General features: G+C 44.1%; 1 protein-coding gene across 1 annotated transcript in view; it reads left to right on the forward strand.

Moving 5' to 3' along the window:
* The window catches only part of ACO1 (aconitase 1), a 67,445-nt gene that overhangs the window by 42,009 nt on the left and 2,276 nt on the right, over window positions 1-23,160 (forward strand). The window contains exons 9-19 of the mRNA XM_025934943.2: window positions 1,806-1,906; window positions 2,857-2,973; window positions 4,548-4,707; window positions 6,628-6,763; window positions 8,076-8,160; window positions 8,938-9,094; window positions 10,741-10,865; window positions 12,911-13,015; window positions 13,748-13,890; window positions 16,492-16,639; window positions 20,577-20,699. Of these exons, the coding sequence (XP_025790728.1) occupies window positions 1,806-1,906; window positions 2,857-2,973; window positions 4,548-4,707; window positions 6,628-6,763; window positions 8,076-8,160; window positions 8,938-9,094; window positions 10,741-10,865; window positions 12,911-13,015; window positions 13,748-13,890; window positions 16,492-16,639; window positions 20,577-20,699 (1,400 nt within the window). The remainder of the gene's footprint in view (window positions 1-1,805; window positions 1,907-2,856; window positions 2,974-4,547; window positions 4,708-6,627; window positions 6,764-8,075; window positions 8,161-8,937; window positions 9,095-10,740; window positions 10,866-12,910; window positions 13,016-13,747; window positions 13,891-16,491; window positions 16,640-20,576; window positions 20,700-23,160) is intronic.

Here is a 23,160-nt window from a genome sequence, read left to right on the forward strand (position 1 = left end):
AGCTGTCAGCACAGAGCCCGATGCAGGGCTCGAACCCACAAACCATGAGATCATGACCTGAGCTGAAGTCAGATGCCTTAACCGACTGAGCCATCCAGGCACCTCCCAAATGACTTTTAAAATTACAACTGAGTTATTAAGGAGAAAAGAACAGACAGACTTGGGCCTTCTCATCAGTATCCAGTGTTTACTATTGAAAGGTTCTAATGGCTGATGTTCCTTTTGAGATATCAGGAAACAGCAGGCATCAAAGGTAAAGGCTGGTCAAGGTAAAGGCAAACGCAAGGACGGGGCAAATGCAGACACACCTCATCATGAGGATTTGTGAGATGTTTACAGACTTCAAGTTTCATCCAGGTCTTCTCCCTGATTGTCCTGAGGAAAACCCTCTGGAAGTAGTTAATATTGTGATAAAAAGTGGTCTTTTTAAAATGTTTTTATTACGTATAACCATATTGAAATTGATTGATATCTCCCTTACTCCCCAAAAAGTTGAAGTGAAAAAGAGGTAGAAATAAAAGAACAGAAGAAATGGTTGAGGGAATTGACCGAGAGAAGGGAAGGGTTGACGGGGAGGAAAAAGAGGGGAAGGCTGCAAAATACACCCAGAGATCAGATTCATTTCTGTGGCTGTAGAAGTGGCCACCAAGCTGCTTAGTGATCTGGCACCAAATTTGCCACATCTAGTGCATTGAAACAAACATACTGCTTCAGAGAAGTAGAGCCCTTTCTCACACTGAAAGCTAAGAGAGTTTTCTGTGCATCTTCGGGAAGAGGACGGCTGGGTTGTACCAAACGTGATAGATACATACATTAATGAAGCTCAGCCATCTTTTAGGAGGTCCAGGCTGAAAGCAGGTAACTTTTACAATCCAGTTAAAACAAACAGGCAAATAAACAGGCTCATCTATCATGGTCCAAGAATCAAGCTCTCAGACAGTCTTCCTTAACTGTCAGAGAAATGTGTGGAATGTGTGCCCATTGGGTATTGCTCCGTGAATATTGTCATCTACAGTCAGGATCTAGATAAAACGGCAGAGAGGCACCTGGCTGGCTCATTGGTAGAGCATGTGACTCTTGATCTCGGGATTGTAAGTTGGAGCCCCATGTTGGGTGTAGAGATTACTTGAAAATAAAATGTTAAAAAAAAAAAAAAGAAAAAAAAGATACAGCCGAGCATTGAGGGTCATATTCCATTAGGAGTTAAGACTTGGGACTTTGGAGTCTTGAGCCACTATTTCCTTATCTAGAACTTGTCTCATAAGGTAATGATAAAGATTAGAGATGGAGATGATACATTTAAAATGTTTAGCACATAGTGCTGGGCAGACGCGAAGTGCTCAGAGCTGGTGGCAGCTTGAGAGGATTGCTATTTTCACAAGAATAATGTGGAGTGCTGAGTCTGGTCACTTGAAGGCAGAGGCTTCGGTGTGCTTTAACAGGTAACTAAGCCTTAGGTCCTCTGAATGAAGGACAGTGACCAAAGAGAGGAGAGTACTTACAGATAGGACTAGAATCTTCTTCAGCACATAGTCCAGATCATTCATGGCCCCTGATAAACAGCAGCATCACCCAGAGAGTCAAAAAGTTAGACTGAATGTTGAAATCGAAGCAAAGCTTTTGGGTGGGTGGGTGGGTGGGTGTGGTGTGTGTGGTGTGTGTGGTGTGTGTGTGTGTGTGGTGTGTGTGTGTGTGTGTGTGTGTGAAGGAGATGCACCTGACTTCTCTAATTGCTGGCGGAGGCTTTAGTTTCACCAGGAAATATTAACACCTGTTACTTGTTATTTCTTAAAATGCCCACTTAGGTCGTGATGAAGAAAAAGTAAAGCAAATGAAAAAGTATCTTCAAGCTGTAGGAATGTTTCGGGATTTCAGTAACCTCTCTCAAGACCCAGAGTTTGCCCAGGTATGAGAGCACCTTTCACCAAGTGTGTGTTTCCTCTTCCTCGAGCCTGTGATTTCAGTTGTGTGTGTTTTTTCTTAGGAGGTGTACTTGTAGGAAATTAGTCACTGCCAAGTCATCACAGAAGAACAGCATGTTAAAAGGCTGAAAAAAATCAAAAAGATAAGGAATTGTAAACGTAAAATAACTTCTTCCATTCCTCCTGGCCATTAGGCTGAGTGTGCGCCCCCTTTCTGACCTACCCATTTACTCCTCTAAGGTGGAAAACCTTTGAAGAAGGCCTTTGCCAGAGGGAGTAAGGCTGTTTAAAGGCTAAGCTCATTGTTATTATAGATGGAAAAGAAATGGAGGTCAAGTGTAGCAATTAGTTCTGATTTATCCAGTGACTTACCTTCATTCATTTTCTCAGGTGCAAACCGATTCCCAATTTTTCTTTTCAAGAAAGCCAGGAGGGTAACCTGGATACAGGCCCCTGGTTTTGTTTCATAGTACACTGAGAGAAGGAAATATGCACCTAGACCAAGGCCTGTTTCCTGGCATTGATGACTGAGTGGCCGCATCCTACCAATTCATTTTAGCAAAAAGCACAATGGTGTATGTATCATTTTAGAATAAACCCATCTCAAACTAAGCTAAGCCTTAAAAAGAATGTAGGAGCTGCTTTGGAAAGGTGGATGCATAAAAGACACCAGCCAGCAGCTACAGTGCCCACCCTGGTCATCCTGAGAGGTGACAAGTCTTCCTGCCTCTCCCGCACCACTTACGTGTCCATCCTGATCTTCAGAAACTCATTCTTTAAGTATTAAAAAGAACATTGACTCCTTGCTTATGAATGTGGTGGTTTAGTTTGTTTGGTTTTGTAGCTGTGGTGTTATAAATTGTCTGGCACAACCGGAGTGTTTTCTCTGAGGTACAACGTCCGCGCCTGAGTCCCTTCCCTTTTGGGTGGACAGGTTGTAGAATTGAACTTGAGAACAGTCGTGCCTTGCTGCAGTGGACCAAAAAGGCCTCAGGACAAAGTCGCTGTGACGGACATGAAAAAGGACTTTGAGAGCTGCCTTGGAGCCAAGGTAGGGTCCGGGAAGGCAGGTGGAAGTCTCCCCGACCCTGCCCCGTGCCTGATCTCTTAGTGCCCACGCTGCTTTTCACCCTCTAATGAGGAAGCTTCCTGAAGCCTGACGCTGAGGGCGTTCCTTCTCCATCCTGAAGTCCTCAGTGCCTCTCCCATTAGCCAAGAGCCACACAACTTCCTTAGAGCACTTGACCACCTGTGAACACAACTCATCCCGCCTTTTTAAAAGCATATCTGCTTTTCATATGACTCTCACTACACTGTCTACTCGACTTGCCCAAGCTTTTCTGGCCATCTTACTTCTTGTTCATGCCCTGCCTCCACCCACCTGCATCCGTCTTCACCTTCTGTGCATGTCCTAATCTATCAGCCCCTCCATAGCATGGCCTCACATCCCATAGCAGAAAGTCATCATTTGAACTTCTGGCACTTGGTCTGAGATGGCATCCATGTTCTTAAACCTACATTGCTGGTCCTATACATTTCCCTTATTGGATGTCCCTTGTTGGACTGTATGTTTTGAGTATAGGATTTGTGTCAGAATCACCTTTGTATCCCACAAAGTACCCAGCATAACATCTTGTATGCAGATTTTCAATGAACATCTCCCCACATGATGATTACGATATGTGGTGGGTTTTATCCTTGGGCCACCAGCATTAAACCAAATGTTCAGCTGTACTTTATTTGCCTTATTGATCATGATTAGTTGAATCTGACCAAAATGTATATATGTATACACACAGTGAAAAGTTCTCACTTTAGAAGAAAAAGAATTACTTTGGTAACCATAATTTTAAAAGCAATTTTTTTTAATCTTTTTTTTTTAACATTTATTTATTTTTGAGACAGAGAGAGACAGAGCATGAACGGGGGAGGGTCAGAGAGAGGGAGACACAGAATCTGAAACAGGCTCCAGGCTCTGAGCTGTCAGCACAGAGCCCGACGCGGGGCTCAAACTCACGGACCGCGAGATTATGACCTGAGCCGAAGTCAGCCGCTTAACCAACTGAGCCACCCAGGCGCCCCAAAGCAATTTTTAACAAAACCTAAGTATGTCAGCTAGTGAACTCTGAAATGCTAAAGAAAAATTAAAGTTCTCTTTATTGTTTTTAAATATTTATAAAAGGCAGTCATAATTTCTGAATCTTGATCTACTTTGAAGTCCTATTAACATTTACTTCCTTCTCATCTCAAAAATGGAAATGCTGGGGCGCCTGGGTGGCGCAGTCGGTTAAGCGTCCGACTTCAGCCAGGTCACCATCTCGCGGTCCGTGAGTTCGAGCCCCGCGTCAGGCTCTGGGCTGATGGCTCAGAGCCTGGAGCCTGTTTCCGATTCTGTGTCTCCCTCTCTCTCTGCCCCTCCCCCGTTCATGCTCTGTCTCTCTCTATCCCAAAAATAAATAAACGTTGAAAAAAAAAAAATGGAAATGCTAAAGCTACAAATTTAGTTTCAAGTTCGTCTGATTAAACTCAATGACATTATTGTAGAGTTTAATGGATAGGAACCAAGGCCACTGATTCTAATATGATGGAAACTTAGAACTTCTTTTTTTTTTTTTCTCCCCTTAGCAAGGGTTTAAAGGATTCCAGGTTGCTCTGGACCATCATAATGACCATAAGACATTTATATATAATAATAGTGAATTCACCCTCACTCATGGTTCCGTGGTCATTGCTGCCATTACTAGCTGCACAAACACCAGTAATCCATCGGTGATGTTGGGGGCAGGTGAGTGCATTTGAATTGGTCCCCATGGTCATGTGGACGTGTGGGTGGAAATCTTTCAAGACACGACCCAGGGGCTTAACAGTTCTACATGTCCAAACGTTGTCTTTTACCAAGGCAGAGATTTATTGGCCCAAAAGTGTTTACACAGTAACTAGTGTCCAAAGCCAAGTATTTAAAGTAGAATACATAATGCATACTAGTCTTTAGGATTAACACAGAAAATAAGTAGAAGAAAGCCAAAAAAAAGATGAATTTTTGGTAAAGCTTAGAATCTTGTGTTAGATTCTAGAAGGAAAAACAAAACCTGTTTTCATATCAATATCACAGACTATTCTCTGTACAACCTCTATTGGGCCTTTTCATACAGTAGACTTCCTCTGTCTTTGATGTGCTGTCAGGTGCATCTGACTTAGGGCACAGGGCACTGGTTGATAAAACTTCCTGGTCTGTTGGGCAATTCTGGTTAAGCAGTTAATATTGACATACAGAGTTTAATTAATAGAAGGCTCTTTAGTGGGAATGCAAGCTGGTGCAGCCACTCTGGAAAACAGTATGGAGGTTCCTCAGAAAACTAAAAATAGAACTACCCTACCACCCAGCAATTACACTATTAGGTATTTGTCCAAGGGATACAGGTGTGCTGTTTCAAGGGGCACATGCACCCCAATGTTTATAGCAGCACTCTCAACAATAGCCAAAGTATGGAAAGAGCCCAAATGTCCACTGATGGATGAATGGATAAAGAAGATACAGTTTATATACACAATGGAGTATTACTCAGCAATCACAAAGAATGAAATCTTGCCATTTGCGACTACGTGGATGGAACTGGAGGGTATTATGCTAAGCGAAATTAGAGAAAGACAAATATCATATGACTTCACTCATATAAGGACTTTAAGAGACAAAACAGATGAACATAAGGGAAGGGAAGCAAAAATAATATAAAAACAAGGAGGGGGACAAAACAGAAGAGACTCATAAATATGGAGAACAAACTGAGGGTTACTGGAGGAGTTGAAATCATTGTTGCACTCCTGAAATCATTGTTGCACTATATGCTAACTAATTTGGATGTAAATTTTAAAAAATAATAAAACTTTTTTTTTTAAAAAAAGGAAAGCTCTTTAATTTCCAGTTGTTTTTTTATCATTCCCAAGAGTTCCTGTTGTGTCCAAAGACCAAGGTCATCACAGAGTTCTTTCTTTTTAAAGTGCACAAGTACATAAGGAAAACCTTTGTCCAAGAATTCTTCTGTTGACACCTAAGCCTTTGTTGTCTGGATCGAACAAATTTCCTTAAGACAAGTCACCAGCTTGTCTGTAGCTTTTTGTGTCTTTTGACCCCCACTCCTCATTTCTTTCCAAATTCTATGAGCTGTTCCTAAGAGAGCACCCAGTGCCCCAGTTATGGTCTCTGTTACTTGCCAAAACTCCACGGGCCTAGAGCTGGTGATTTTCTGCTTTAAAAAAAAAAAATCTGAGGACTAGATTTTTACTCTAGACTGTATTCCTCACCTACCAGTACACAATTCATATCCCTTTAAAAAGGGCCCTTCCAATTATAATTTTCATCCAGATAAAACGTAATTAGAAGGATTGCTTTCCCTCCAAAAATTAAAAAACTTATTCTGTAATATATCCCTGAACGTTTTTAAGTTTACTTCTTTAAAAAAAAAAAAAGCCCATCTCTTTCTTCGTTTTCATGACTAATTTTGAGTTTACTGCATACGTGTAAATGACTTTGGGCCAGTGAGCTTTTGATTTCTGCTAGGCAGCAGAATTAGAAAGCACCATGAATGGGGCTTTGTCAGGCGGTGGCAGGAAATGCAGACGGAAGGACCAGTCTCCTTCCTGAACCGTCCCTGACAGCTAGGCTAGGTGGCCACCCTACGCGATGTTGGTGTTCACTATTTCACAGGATTGTTAGCAAAGAAAGCTGTGAATGCCGGCCTGCACGTGAAGCCTTACATCAAAACTAGCCTGTCTCCTGGAAGCGGTGTGGTCACCTACTACCTGAGAGAAAGTGGTGTCATGCCTTACCTGTCACAGCTTGGGTGAGGAAGAATTTTCTTTTACACATTGCTTTTGTTCTATTTTGTTCCACATGTATCTTACGGTGTCACCTTGTAACACACGTCAGCCTATCTGATGGTATCTAATTAGTCTTGTCAGATGGTGAGTAGACTTCAGCCCTTAGACTCCAACAGAGTAGGGCCCTCGTGTGGACACTTGTGCTGGTTGTTCATCATACAAGGGTGCCTATAAGGGCAAAGCAGGACTGAAATCAAGCCTGTGGCTTTGCTATGACACTGCATCCTTCTAGAGGAGAGGCTGCCATTTCTCAATTGACAGAGGTATGCTGTGGGCTAACATTGGCTCTGCACCTGAGAGACTGCCCTTAGGTATGAAAATACTTACTTACCAGGACTAACAATGTTTTAATTCCTTGGTGTAAACTAGTCATTTGTTACCAAATACAATTCCTCCAGTTTGCCCACTGTTCCTAATTTGGATGAAAAAGATTTTATCCATGCGTCTCATTAAAGTCAAAGTCCTTGGGATTATACAAAGTAGTAAATACAGAAATTACATGGCATATGTGATTTCAACTTTTAAAAAATCTAGATCATTCTCTCATGGTTCACGGTTTTGAACCCCATGTCAGGGTCTGTGCTGGCAGCTCGGAGCCTGGAGCCTGCTTCGGATTCTGTGTCTCCCTCTTTCTCTGCCCCTCCCCCACTCATGCTCTGTCTCTCTCGCTCTCTCAAAAATAACATTTTTTTAAAAAAAAGTCTAGATCATTCAGTTGAACTCCTTTTTACAATTTACTCGAAAAAGAATTTATTTTATTTTAGTTTTATTTATTTGAGAGAGAGAGAAAGAGCAAGCAGGGGGCGGGGGGAGAGAGAGCAACAAGGAATCCCGAGGAGGCTCTGTGATGTCAGCACAGAGCCTAACATGGGGCATGATGCCATAAACTGTGAGATCATGACCTGAGCTGAAATCAAGAGTCAGATGCTCAACCAACTGAACCCCCCAGGAGCCCCTCAAAAAAGACTTTAATTCAATGATCTCGAATGGATGAATAGTATATTAAAACGTTCTACCTGGTTGGTCAGTCGCATGTTGACTCTTAATCTTGGGGTCATGTTCAAGCCCCGTGTTGGGGGGTTAGATTGTACTTAAGATTAAAACAAAAACAAAAGCACCTTTAAAATGCTCCTGAGAATGAAAGCTTTCTAGAAACAGTGCTAAACTTACTCCATGTGCTGCTGTTCTCCTTAAATCAGTAGTCTCTAGACCTGTCATCGCCAGAGAGGCTCGCTGAGAATCATTGCGCACCCGTGCTTCTCTCCCGGCACCTAGGTTTGATGTGGTCGGCTACGGTTGCATGACCTGCATTGGCAACAGTGGGCCCTTACCCGAAGCTGTGGTAGAAGCCATCACCCAGGTAAGTGCAGAGGAGCCTGTGGGGCTTCAGAGCTGTTGCCTCCTTTCATAAGATGTGCGACCAAAATGCCGGTCGTCTCAGGAAGGTCCGGGGAAGCAGGGAATGGATGCCGTTGCATGTATGGTCTTCAGGGGCAAGCCAGCCTTACCAGCTGTCTACCTTGTGCGGCACATTCCTCAGCCGTAAATTGGAGATGATAATAGTACGTGCTGCGAGCACGGAGGTGATAATGGACGTGCCGGACTTTGAGTGGTGCCGGCACACAAGTGCCCGGTCAGTGCTGGTGTTGACTGCAGACAGCTCCAGAACTGTGTGTTCCTGGTAATCTGAAAACTGGCTCGGAGTCAGGGCTGCATGCAAACAAATCAACACTAAGTTGCATTGGTTTGATTTTTGTTCTGTAAATTCTGTAGCTTTAGGAAACACTATTTGGTTTGCTTTGCAAACATAGGTCAGTGTGGCTTCCTTGAGCTTTCAACTGTTAACAGATTTTCCCTCCTGTTCTCAGGCCCCAGGTGGCAAAGTAACCAGGATGCTGCCTTCTGACTGACCTGGGATTTTCTCATGACCAGAAATCATGTCTCTCTGTGTCTTTTGACCCAGAGTGTCTCCCCAGGGACAGCCATGCGTGTTCTTTTCCCCACACCCAGAGGACCAAGTGAAAGAAGGGTTTAAGGAGCCTCCTCCATTGATGGGAAACTTTAGCAGGTGGTCTGAGACAAAAAGCCCAGGCAACCTCTTCTCTGCATGAACTGATTTTTCTCTTGCTGGACACAGGGAGACCTTGTAGCTGTTGGAGTACTATCTGGGAACCGGAATTTTGAAGGTCGAGTCCACCCCAATACCCGGGCCAACTACTTAGCCTCTCCGCCCTTAGTGATAGCATATGCAATTGCTGGGACCATCAGGATCAACTTTGAGAAAGAGCCACTGGGTAAGATTCCGTTTGTGTGGTTACACTTGTTTGATTTTTTTCCCAGTGAATTTGAAAATCTTATTGGAGGAAAGTAACTGCTTTCATTAATAAATAATGAGGCAAAGAACTAACAAAGATGAGAAGGAGTCTTTTCTTTATTCCCTCACACACAGGGAAGACCTACCTGAAATACACAAGAATTAACTGAAGGACAGAGATAACAAAAGGAAAGAAATAAGGGGCACCTGGGTGGCTCAGTCGGTTAAGCAGCCAACTTTTGATTTTGGCTCAGGTCAGATCTTCATGAGTTACACACGGGCTCCGTGCTAACACTGCAGAGCCTGCTTAGGATTTTCTCTCTCTCCGTCTCTTTCTCTGCCCTTCTTCTGCTCATTCACTCTCTCTCTCTGTCTACCTCTCAAAATAAATAGATAAATAAAACTTTAAAAAAAAAAAAAAGGGCTCCTGGGTGGCTCAGTCAGTTGAGCATCCAACTTCGGCTCAAGTCATGATCTTGCAATTCGTGAGGTTAAGCCCCTGTCGGGCTCTGTGCTGACAGCTGGAAGCCTGGAGCCTGCTTCAGATTCGGTGTCTCCCTTTCTCTCTGCCCCTCCCCTGCTCGCACTCTGTCTCTCAAAAAACATAAATAAACATTAAAAAATAATTCAAAAAAATAAAAAATAAAACAAAAATTTTAAAAGGAAAGAAATACAAAAAGGCATAGAGAGCATGCTATTCTGGCTTCTTCCCTAGTTCTTCTCTTTCTAGCTCCTGCTTTTATCTAACGATAGGCACTGTTTTAACATATACTCTGTGGAAATACATTCACCTTCCCCGAATTCGGACAAATGATGCTGTGTTTCCTTTCCTCTGGTGGTTTTGCTGTGCCTTCCCCAATCTGTTCTGAGTAGATTAAATAATGTGAAAACAGTGCCCCTTAAATTAATTTTTTGGAAATCAAAACTAGAGCTATAATTGATCCTCATTATATGGTAGATTTGATATTGCAGATTTGCTTATTCACCAAAATGTATTTTAACCCCCAAATCAATACTCACCTTGCCTCCAAGGTCATTTGCAGACACGCACAGAGGGGTGACAGCTTTGAGTCACTCAACGAGCGTGTTCTCAGCTGCATCCAAACTAGGCAGGGTTCCACCTTCTTGTTTCAGCACTCCTACTGTCAGCAAGTATCCTGTTCATGCTCTGTGTAGTGCCATGTTTTCCCACATTTTTGTGGTTTTGGTGATTGCACTTTTAAAAATAGTCCCCAAGCATAGTGCCGAAGTGCTGTCTAGTATACGTAAGCCCGAGGAGGCTGGGGTGTGCCTCGTGGGAGGTAGACTTAGTTCAGGCAAGAGTTATGGTGTTGCTGGCTGTGACTTCAGTGTTAACGCATCAACAAAATATATTAGATAGGGTGTCTTTAAGCAGAAGCACACATAAAGCAAGATTATGAATTGATCGGTTGCCGAAAACATTAGGCTCAAGGCCCTCAGGGGCCTAACCCGCATCCCCTGGGGGCAGCGACTGAGTCTTCACTACTCAGTGTTTGCATGGATTTTACAGAATATTGCTACCACGGAGAACGGGATTTGACTGTATGTGATAATGAAAAGGGGGTATTAAATTCAGTTTTTCTCTAATAAACTTTTTTCCCCCAGGGGTAAATGCAAAGGGACAACAGGTATTTCTGAAAGACATCTGGCCAACCAGAGACGAGATCCAGGCGGTGGAGCGTCAGTATGTAATCCCTGGGATGTTTAAGGAGGTCTACCAGAAAATAGAGGTGAGGTCCCCGCCCACCCTGCCCCTACACGTTTAGGGGAAAGCCGTTCCTTTGTGGCCTCTCTGCAGACCTTGAGGCCGATGGGGTGGAAGCTATGGAGAGTAACATTTACTTCTAAAGATAACCAGGGAAGTGGTTCTCAGTCATTTCTCCTGAGACTCACATTTTTACAAAACCGCACTCTCCCCAGATGTTCCCAGATTTGCACAAGGCCCCAGATTTGGCAGTATCCTTGGGAAGAGAGGCCTTAGGTTGTGTGTGATTCCTAGCCAGCTTGCCCTAACCCACCCCCTCCTCAGACACCCTGGGTATTGTGTCAACTGTGGTTGAGGATCCGTGATGTCTATTAGAGTATGTCACTGAGGTAGAGGTGTAATGCACCCTCAGAATTATTTGGATGCTTAAAAAATTTTTTTAAACCCATTCAGTAAAAAGCCCCAAACTATCAAACTACTAAAATAAATGAAACTTTTTGTGCAGTTTACAAACAGGGAGAAAATGTGTGGGGCTCAGTATCGTTTTCAGAGACCCTTGGATGTTGTTATTTCTCTGCTTTCTGTGGTTGGGTGCCTTAGGGAGTGCTGACTGTGGCTTGGGTTTGAAATAACAGAGCAGACTGTCTGGGGAGAAGGGTCAAATGGAGGGTCGTATTCATGCACCGTGCCCTCCCACGAGTTGCACATTGGGAAGCGGTTATGAGCAAGTTTGTTGGGCGTTGGGTTAACGCATTTCTCCAAAGGCTGAGGTAATGACCCTGTGGAGACATTCAAGTTGATTTTAATGCATAGCACCTGTCATTTGCTATCCAGTGTCCATGTGACCTGGATGTCCACTTCCCCATATTTTCAGAGAGTAAATAATTTCCCCTTTGGTACAATCTGAATTATTGCTTCCTAAGTTAATACTTTGTGTATGGATTAGTTTTCTGTTGCTGCCCAACAATTTATCCTAAAACTTAGTGGGTTAAAACAGCATTTATTATCTTACAGTTTCTGTGGATCAGAAATTCAAGTGTGGCTTAGCCGGGTGCCTCTGCCTTCACAAGGCTCCAGCCAAGGTGTCATCTGGGGCTGCAGCTCATCTGAAGGCTCAACTGGGGGAAGACCCCCTTCTAAGGCCACTCACATGGTTGTGGGAGGATAATGTGCCTCACAGGCTGTTGGGCTGAGGGCCTCAGTTCCCTGCCTACAGTTAGCTGGAGGCCCCCCTCATTGCCTTGCTGGTGGGTCTCTTCACAGCTCACAGCATGGTACTGACTTCCATCAGAGCAAGCAAGAGAGGGAGAGAGAGACAGAAGGCCGAGTCTCTTTATAACCCAATCTTGGAAATTAGTCACTAGGTTCAGCCCACACTCAGCAGGAGGGGATGGCTTAAGGGTGTGAATGCCAGAAAGGTGGGGGCAGGTCCTTGGAGCCATCTTAGGGGCTTCCTGTCACAGTGCATATGTATTTTTAAGTTATTTGCCATGACATTGTCTTAGTATAAAGGAACTCTTTTGTATGGCTGGAATAAGAACTGTTTGGGGGTTTGTTGTATCGAAGTGGAGTTGACACACAATTACATTAGTTTCAGGCCCCGTACGTCTCATTGCTCACCACAAGTGTAGCCACCCTGCATCCCCGTTGATCACTGTTACGATACCACTGACTATGTTCCCCGTGCTGTGCCTTTCATCCCCATGGCTCATGCATTCCATGACTGGGAGCCTATACCCCCCAACCCCTTTCACCCCTTTCTGCCCATCCTTTCACCTCCCCTCCCCTCTGGCAACCATCAGTTACTTCTCTGTGTTTATCAGTCTGTTTCTGCTTTTTCTGTTGGTTTGTTCATTTGATTTGTTTTTTAGGTGCCACATACAAGTGAAACCATGGTATTTATCTTTCTCTGATGTATTTCACTTGGTGTACTCAGAGGGTGTTATGCTAAGGATGGTTTTTATTATACTCTTAGAACATACATTTTTTGCTTACATGTTAAATATTCCTTAGAATGGAATGTGATTCGATTTGCTTTTCTTTCTTTTATCTTTTTTTATTTTTTTAAAGACTGTGAATGAAAGCTGGAATGCCTTAGCAGCCCCCTCGGATAAGCTATATTGCTGGAATCCCAAATCAACATACATTAAGTCACCACCGTTCTTTGAAAACCTGGTATGGCTTTTTTTTTTAATGTTTAACAAAATCAGTTTTCCCAATGGTTTCTTTCCTTATAAAGTCTACTTTATTACCCTGTGCCCTTGCTTTGTCCACCCATTCCATTGAAACCTGTACAAAGCCGAACAGATGATGCTGGGGAGAATCTTGAGAAGCTGGGATATTTGGCTCTAGTGAGCCTACAGCTTCTGTGTCTGGGGCTTCTGTGTGGCTGTTAGAGACACCCTGGGGCCCCAGTGCCACCTGGACGTAGACTCAGAAAAGTCTGCGGAACTGATTGTTCCGGGAAGACATCCCCAGGCCTGTTCTATTTAAACCTTATACTCAGAAATCAAGGGAGATCTTCTCTACAACTGATGAACCAGGAGCCCATGACCCCCTGGGTGGGGAGAGGGTGGGAGGAGAAGTCAGGATTCTCGTGTCCTCAGCTTCTGAGCTTCGTGGATGTGGACACAAAGAATGCCACCTATGGCTGCATCCCTATTGGTTTTGACAGAATAGTGCCCAACTTTGCCTCCCTTCAAGGGTGGGATGTGAGTGTTCTGAGTAAATTCACCTTACTTTTCTAAGTACCCCTGACAAAACCAAAAACACTAGAATTTTCTGTGTATCACTATAGGTCTGGCATCTAGTTCAGGTCCACAGACCATTGTTGTGACGGTTGAGACTCCCTTGGTGACTTGCTAGAGCAAACCTGGGCCAACACTGACTTGCTGTATGCTTTGCTAGACTTCAGATATCCAGCCGCCTAAGTCTATAGTGGATGCGTATGTGCTGTTAAATTTGGGGGATTCGGTAACAACTGACCACATTTCTCCGGCTGGAAATATTGCAAGAAACAGCCCCGCTGCTCGCTACTTAACTAACAGAGGGTAAGTGTGAGTGAGGGAAAAAAAGACTAAAAGACAGAAATGGAATGAATGAAGCCAGTATTTCTCTTTTGAATCAGAGTCTGGTTTTTCACTGAACCCTGAGGCTTGAAAAACAGTCGCCCTTTCTGTTTGCTGCTTCCAAGCTTCCTTGGGAGATTCCATCAGCAAGGGAGGGGACCTTCCTTCTAATGTCCCCATGAGACCCAGCTGTCGTTCCCGCCCCAGCTTGGTTGCCGTGAGGGTATGGGCTCTGCTCTCCGCCTGCGTCGCACTCGGCAGGGATGTCACCTGAGGTGCGTAGCCAGGTCCTGGTTGAGAGGAGGAATTTCTGAGAACAGTGGCTGACACATCCATTTGCCGATCCTTCAGTCTAGACTGATTTTAACAGCTTTTATACCAGTATTATCTCTTGTCCCCTAATACACCGATAGTAATTGGAGTCGTTCCCAGATCTGACTTTCCATGAGAATCATCTGGGGAGATAAAAATTCCGGTTCCTCTCTGCACCTCCTGAATCAGCTTCTTCAGGGATGAAGCCCAGAGCTGATCGGAAGAACAAAATCCAGGTCCTTCTTCTTCCTTCCCTTTCCTTGCCCTTCCCTTCGCTTTCTTTTCCCTTTCTCTTTCCTTCTTCTTCCCTTCCCCTCCCTTCCCCTTCCCCTTCCCTTCCTCTTCCCCTTCCCTTCCTTTCTCTTTCCTTCCCCCTCCTTTTCCCTTCCCTTTCTCTTCCCTTTCCCTTCCGTTTCCCTTCCTTCTTGTGTTTTGTTTTGTCAGTGGGAGAGGAAAACTGCCTTGCCCTCACCGCACTTGCCTGGTAGCTGACCTGTTTTCCTCATACATCCCCCTCCTACTGTGCTCCACTCAGTCTCTGCCTTCTCCTAGTGCATCCTATGGGACAGTCATGTGCAGAGCAAGACTATTCCATGTTCCCCAGAAATGTGAGTGTTGAAGGTCTAGGAAGATAGCCCACCTCTAGAGGAGGTGATCTACAGGAGTCTATGTCAAGATTTTTTTTTTAATGTGGGGCAACTACTGTAGTAAATGTACAGGAACTTTCTATACACAGACGCATATGGTAAGGTTTTAAAGGGATATGATTGTACTTTGAATGGGAGACAAGCGTCCATCAGCAAGCAGAGACAGGCAGGTGATATTCAAGAGGTGTCAGCGAATCCCTGCCCTTCCCCCTCATCCGTGCAGCTCAGTCTACACTGGCGATTGCCTTATCAAATGTTCCAGGCAAAGCCAAACGCCTTTCTGCCTGATGGTTTGAGTTGGCTGGTTTTTCCTCTTGGATCCTCTTCCCTCAAATAATCTGCCTGGTTGACTCCATTGCCAATTCAAGTCTTCCTCCATGAGGTTACCCTGCCCATACTCTTGTTCTCTTTGCTTTGATCTACTTTTTTTTTTCCCCTCCGTTATTAACCACATTCTAGTAACACTAATAGACAGTGCTCTTTTTTTTATTATTATTTCTTTGTCTCCACCTTTTAGAATGTAAGCCCTGCAAAGGCACAGATCTTAATCTGTTTGGTTCATCAGTGTACCTTAGGCCCTTTGAATAGTCCTTGGCCCATAACTGGTGGTCAGTAAATGTTGAGTGAATGAATGAATGGGAGAAAAGAATTCAACAGCAAACAGAGAAACAGAGATTGAAGCTGAATACAGAAACTAAGGAAACAAGCCGTGACCAGTACTTTTTTTGATTGGTGATTGTTGACAATCTTTTGAGAATGGGAATCATAGGGAAATGAATGAAGGGAAATACAGTACATTCCCAGAAAAATGCACATATCCCCAGCACTCCAGATACAATTTCAGGAGTTTGTAGATATGCTCACCTACTCCTAAAGCCCATTCACATCTTCTCTCCATCTTCAAATTACATCTCATCATGAGATCAGATCACCACTCAGACACACTTCCTAGCATTTTCAGAAACAGCCAGGGAGCTGATCGCTGTGTTAATTGTAAGCTGTTGTCCCTGCCATCACAAAGTGTCCTTTCACTGGGGCCCACAGACAGGATTTTTCTTTGATTTCAGGACAAGGAATAGCTGTTCTGCCTCTTCAGCATTGCTCTGATTTTTATCTTATGAAAATCGTAAACCACGTTGCCAGTCGTGTGTCTGCCCAGCACACTGAGTTCGTGAGAAGTAGATCTCCTTCCTGTTAGTTTACAGAAAGTACCTTATGTTTCCCTCATTCTTGGCTCCACCTGACTGGCCTATACTAATTATTCTTTTTGTTTTCTTTTTCTTACCTATTTTTAATGTTTTATCTTTTGTGAAGTTCCCTAGGCTACCCTAATGAATAAATAAAATAAATACTCAATAGAGTTCCTTCTGGTTTTTTACCCAGATTTATAAGACTACAAGTTAACCTGAGGAGAATGTTGATTTCTGCCTTTCAGTGCCCCACTTCTGACATCTGCCTCTACTGTCCTCAGCAGATGTTAGGAATAGCTTTCCTGCCTTGACGAGCAAGGCTTATTAGATTAGAGAGCTATCTAGGTCTATGGTTTTTCTCTTGTCTTGATGTAAGTTAAGTTTCACCTTTGTTCCGTTCACTAAGCCAGCTCCTCTCCCGCTTGCATTATTAGCTTGACTCCACGAGAATTCAACTCCTACGGCTCCCGCCGAGGTAACGATGCCATCATGGCACGGGGGACATTTGCCAACATTCGCTTATTAAACAAATTTCTGAACAAGCAGGCACCACAGACTATACATCTGCCTTCTGGAGAAATTGTAAGTATTGTGTCTTCTGCTTGGTTGAGAGGCCGGCATTTGTCAGGCTCTGACTGAAATTTCATCAGTTCAGGTATTTGAGGAGGGAAATTCCAGGTTAAGGTCTCCAGAGGCTCTTTATCAACAAGCACTGTTGTATGATTTTATTAGCATTTAATTTCAGTCACCACACCACTAGAAAAAAAAGAGGGCCCGCGGAGGCCTGCTAGGGTCCTAATGGGAGCCATTTGGAGTTGGCCCTGTTACAGCGGGACTTGTTGAGCCACAGATGGGAGGCATGTGAGAGGTGGAGAAAGTCTACATTTTGAATCGGACATACCAGCTGTGGAGCGTTCATTCAGCAAGTTATTTTCGTCTCTGAGCTGCATTTTTCTGACCTGCAAAGTAGAATGATGCCTACCTTGTCCGGCTCTGAGGCTTACACTTAAATGGAATGACACATATAACGTGGCAGATACTCTGACACATGCCGTCCGTCCTCGACATCCAGCAGCTACTGCAAAGCTGCTTGAACAGTGTTTAAGTTACTTGAGAAATAGCCCTCCCGACTTACTTAATAATAGTAGCTAGTATTTATATGGAACTTACTACATCCAGGTACTGTTCTGAGCTCTTTGTATATATTGATCTATTAATCCTCATAACAACCCTCTGAGGTAGGTACCATGATTGTCCGTGTTTTAAGATCCCAAAAATGGATATTAAAACCTAGAGAGTCTGGCTCCGAAGTCGGTGTGGTCTACCGCCACCCATATGCCTCACTTGTAACAGATGATATTTTAGTAAAGCAGACTCTTCACAAATAATCACTAGTCACCAGGACCCAACACAGAGTCAGTGCCCAGTAGATACTTGTTCAGTGAAGAGCAGGGACGATAAACTATTCAATGAAAAAAATACAATTAAATGGTCGAATGCCCAAGAGACCAAGGGGAAAAGGCGTGCAGTTATAGACACTGGGAGGCCTCCGGTATACGGCCGTCACAGTGAACCCCTCTTATTTTTACAAGTCCTGCCATGGCATAGAACTTCTGGTCAGATGTTCAGTGCCTCATCTGAAATAAGGAGACTGAGATGAACCGACATTTGAGCCAAGCCTTGAACCTGAAAGATAGACGTACACAAAGAACAGGGTGTGGGGAGGGAAAGAAGATAACAGAGATAATGCAGGGAGCAGAAGAAAACTGCAAGAAAAATACTGTCTTCTCAGAGTGCTGAAATGATTTTCTGTTGGTGGTATAAGGTAATCAGAGGACAAAAAGGACTTTTCATAAAAAAATAATAATAATAAATATGGGCTCTTTTAATAATTAAAAAAAAAAAAGCCCCTAAAAAATTTCACAGGAAAAGTTGGTTAGTTGAGAGAATCTCTCAGAATATAGAACAGAAAGACAAAGATTAGAAAATATAAGAAAATTCAAGACGGAGATGAGGAGGCTCGGCATCTGACTAAACATGCTGAAAAGAGAAGAGAGGAAATTATTCAAGAAGTGACACAAGGAAAATTCCCCAACTGCAAGATCCGATTCCAGATTACACCCACTGAATGCCCACATGATTACGGGAGAACAGCTCCAAGTCACATCATTGTGAAGTTAAGTGCAGCAGAGATCAGAAGAAGATCTACAAACTTCAAAAGCGAGAAAAACAGCTTATGTGTAATGTTCTGGGGATCAGAAGTGCTCAGAGCAACACTGGAAACAGACTGGTTTGCACCCCAGGATTCCATGTCCTATGTTAAAATAATAACATATTCAGATTCAAAAACTTTAAAAATACCCCTCAATCCCTGTCTCAGGAAATGACTTGGTGAATGCATTTTACCGAGATGAGGGAATAAGCCAAAAAGGGAAGATGTAGGATCCAGGAAAAGAAAATGCAAGGGATCCCCAGGACGTTGGTGAAGGAAGATTCTTCCATAACATCAGTGCACCACATCTAGAGAAGAATCCGTCTGAATTGGAATAGGACTGAAGCTCGAGGAGTTATCCCTCCATGGAAAGGATGTTTTCATTTTTATTTTTTAAAATGTTTCTTTATTTTGAGAGAAGAGAGTACGTATGTGTGAGCGCACACACGCAAGCAGGGGAGGAGCAGAGAGAGGAGGAGAGAGAATCCCGAGCAGGCTCCGCACTGTTAGCACAAGGCTAACAGTGGGGCTTGATCCCATGAACTGTGAGATCATGACCTGAGCCAAAACCAAAAGTCGATGCTTAACCAACTGAGCCATCCACAAATCTCATGGTTGGTGAGTTTGAGCCCCACATCAGGTCAGCCTGCTGTCCTCTCTCTGTCCCTCCCCTGTTTGCTGTCTCTCTCAAAAATAAAAAATAAACATTTAAAAAATAAAAATAAAAACAAATGACATACTTCCTGATACATTTGAATGTCCTTAGAGAAGATTTGTACTTTAGGCAGAGTGTTTGGGGATTCATTGAAGGATAGGGACACAGAAACAGATGAGTGTGTGTGCACGCACATACACACACACACAAATTAATACCAGTGGGGATTTTTTTTAACTGCCAAGAAAAGGAAATCATAGTATATTACATGACTCAGCTATAAATAACATTCACATAGTCAAAGTAACGCAAATACCAAATACTGACTTACCCAAAATGTCTGACATAATTCTATTGGGAGGTTGGGGAGAGGGGACCCTAGGGGAATGGTAGTTAGCCAAATCCCCATTGAAGCAGGAAATTGGTAGATAACAAAAATGGAGAAATGAAGAACTGGTGGTTTCAATATAACACTAGAGCCATAGAGGAACAGTAGAAGAAAACAACAAAATTGTATGTCCTCTTCTTTAGAAGACAGGGAGAGTGCAGGGAGCTGTTGCTGTGTAAGCTCCCCAGATTCCCAGAGCGCCGTGTAGAACTAACCAGAGGCTCCAGCAGCCCGCCAAAATAGTAATTTGTGAAAGCTTACTTCGGAGTTTGATTATACACCTTTCTAGAGCTTCTTCTGAAGGAAACACTCTTCTGAGGGATTTTTTTTTTTCCTTAAGTAGCCAGAAGAAACAATTGTTTCATTACTTAATCACGAGCAACGATATCACATGTCTTCCTGAAGTCTTGGCTCCGCAGAACATTCAGAGTTCTTGTGAAAAACACATGAAATTGTTTGTGTTAGATGTTTCTCATGTACACTAAAATATTAGTCCTCTCCTGTCCTTTATTGATGGAGGTTTCTACTTCCTCGTGTCTCTGCCTTGACTTCCATGTAGAAAGGTGGCTAATAAAAATTTGCATTTTTTATGATTTTAGAACATGTTGCCTTCTTTGTGTTTAGCTACCCTTCCCAAGGGACCATGACTGAGTCTCTGAGTCAAATCCCAGGTTTAACTGAGATTCTCTGTTTTTTAAGCTTTAAAATAGTTTAATCAGGGGTGCCTGGGTGGCTCAGTCGGTTAAGTGTCCAACTTCGGTTCAGGTCACGGTCTCGCAGTCCGTAAGTTCAAGCCCCACGTTGGGCTCTGTGCTGACAGCTCAGAGCCTGGAGCCTGGTTGGGACTCTGTGTCTCCCTCTTTCTCTGCTCCTCCCCTGCTCGCACTCTGTCTCTTTCTCAAAATAATAAATAAACATTCAAAAAAAATTTTTTTTTAATTGTTTAATCAACAGAAGAGGGGAAAAAAAGTCTGATCTTTCCCTTTTTTTCCCTTGGTGCCTTAAGATTAGAATGTTTTTCTAAAACCAGGACAACAACTAGGCATTTCAGTTAAAAGAATATACAGTTCACTGGTAGGGGTAAATAGATGGAGTTAATTGGAAATTTGTAAATCAGACAACTGATTGGTTGAGTTTCTGTTGGCTTTGTGTTGACATGGGCCACTGAAGATCCTTCTGACCCTGCATTTACCAGGTGCCACTGCCTGTGTCCACACTCTGTGCCTTTACCGAGTCTGTAAAACCTTCCTTTTCTCTTCGTCAGCTTGATGTGTTCGATGCCGCGGAACAGTACCAGCAGGCTGGCCTTCCCCTGATTGTGCTGGCTGGCAAAGAGTATGGCTCGGGCAGCTCCCGGGACTGGGCGGCCAAGGGCCCTTTCCTCCTGGTGAGTACGATGGAGAGAGATCCCAGCAGGCGAGCTCAGGAAAGCGTGTGATGTTTGTGCAACTGCTTCTTGGTGGACCTGGCTTTACCTCACTCCGTGAAGGGTGACCTAGCGTTGAACTGGTTCCTTAGATCGGTTATTCATTTTCGGGAGACCATGGATCTTTGGGGTGTCTGTAGAGCAGTTGGGACGAGGGTCTGTGAAGTCTCTGAAATTCTGTTGAAAAGGGTGTATGTATGTCTTTGTTTTGTAGGGAAGAATTTCATGGTTTTCATGATATTCAGTTTGAGGATCAGAAATGTATCTCAGGCGGTTGTCCCAGGAGTACAGTAAGCCCGGGCGGCCGATCCTGTGTTGTCGGTCAGGAGGTTCACAGAAGGGGAAAGTAAGCAGCCTGCACTTTGGACACACGCGGGAGCGCACGTTTTTACAGTCGCTTCTCACTGCCCGTGAATCAGCTCATAGACTCCCAAGGGAAAAGGCAGCGCTCTTTAGAACCTTCTACCAATTCAGGGCCTGACCCTCTGGCGGCATCCCCATGGAGGGGCCGTGCAGGGAGCAGGCAGCTTTTTAAATTTTTTTTTTTTTTTTTAACGTTTATTTATTTTTGAGACAGAGAGAGACAGAGCATGAACGGGGGAGGGTCAGAGAGAGAGGGAGACACAGAATCGGAAGCAGGCTCCAGGCTCTGAGCCATCAGCCCAGAGCCCGACGCGGGGCTCCAACTCACGGACCGTGAGATCGTGACCTGAGCCGAAGTCGGACGCTCAACCGACTGAGCCACCCAGGCGCCCCGGGAGCAGGCAGCTTTTACCTCCTGAGCATTTGCTGGAAGAGCCTTGCAGCTCAGCTTTAATTCTCGGGGTTGGGTGAAACGCCATAGCCAGTGTCAATCCAAATGATTTGTGGCTCCAGCAAATTAAGCCTTGGGAAGCACTAAATAAGTTGACATCCACTAAATAAGTTGATGTCTATGGTAAAAAATGTGGTGTCTGGCAGGCTGCCCTCCAGAAGTCCAGGATAATGTGTTTGAACATCACACCTACTGTGTTTTTTCTTCTTTTTTTTTTAATCCATCCTTTTGCTCTGGCACGGGGTGGGGGTGGGGGGAGGATGTTCTCTGATTACTTGGTAATATATCAAAAGCCTGCCTTTTTGAGAAGCTGCTAGAAAGAACCAGAGAAATGACAGAAGAGGAAAGGGTTTTAGGAAGAAGGCTGGGAGCTGGTGGTAGAAATGAGACCCGGTGCAGCACGCAGCCAGAGAGGGAACCGTAAGAGCTGGCGGAGGGTAAGAGAACCGGCACGCAAGGGGCTCCTAGGAGCCTAGACCTCTGTACGGAACGGCTCCAGGTTCCGGCAGCCCAAGCCGGGCTGCTCAGCAGTGCTGGGCTGTGCTCCCGGCTGAGGGGGCCGGACGACTGCGGTCTGCGGTGCCGCGCGGCTCTTGCCGGGAGCTAGGCACGTGCACAGGACCACCCCCCTCCTAGTGAATACGTGTACATAAATCCAGACGGAATATCTGCTGCTCTGAAGAACCTGTTCTTCCTCTATACGCTCATTTTTAAATGTGGAAACGCTTGTGGGATTTTTAAATATACCTATGCCAGGATCTCATGCCCAAAGATTCTGGTTTAGTTGCTAAGGAGAAAGGCCTGCATGTGGGCATTGTAAAAGCCTGCCCTGGTAATGTGAATATGTGGCAAAGTTTGAGAACCAGTGCTTTGTGTCTACGGCTCCCGCAGCTTAACAAGAATCACTAGCTTCCTCCCCTCCATGCTCCCTGCAAGAGGTCCTGATCTGGGGTAATGCCTAAAGAACCTACATTTTTAACAAGTTCCCAGAATGCTCCTCATGCAGGGGGGCTTAAAAGTATACCCTAAAGGGGCACCAGGGTGGTTCAGTGAGGTAAGCGTTCGACTCTTGATTTCAGCTCAGGTCATGATCTCAGGGTCGTGAGACTGAGCCCCGAGTCGGGCTCTGCACTGGGTGTGGAGCCTGCTTGAGACTCTCTTTCCCTCTCCTACAGCCCCTCCCCCTCAAAAAAAGTGCACTCTATGTATCAAGAGCCCGTTTAGGGGTATCTTAATATTATATTACAATTAACTAATATTTAAGAGTGGGGTGTTCTAGTTAATCAAGGATCCTGGCTTATTGAGCACTGCTGTATATTGCCACTTCTAGTTCACGAATACAATGTACTTTACAGGAAGTCTTAATATGAAGACTGTATTCAGTGCAATTCAGTCCTTGAAACAGGAATTGTAAAAGCAGCACATCATTTACTTTCTCGATAGTATGTTCTGGAAGTTGCTTTTTTGGTTAAATCTTTTGTGTCTGCACCTATAGTAGCAAAATCCCAGGGAAATAGAAGAAATGATTATGGTGTTTTGTGGTGTAGATTCCAGATAACAATGAAAGTTTGCTAAGAGATGTTGTATCACAAAGCAGCTAAGCGTGTG

Source organism: Puma concolor, chromosome D4, assembly GCF_028749965.1.
Source record: "Puma concolor isolate L17-30 chromosome D4, mPumCon1.1.hap2, whole genome shotgun sequence".
NCBI classification, from domain to species: domain Eukaryota; kingdom Metazoa; phylum Chordata; class Mammalia; order Carnivora; family Felidae; genus Puma; species Puma concolor.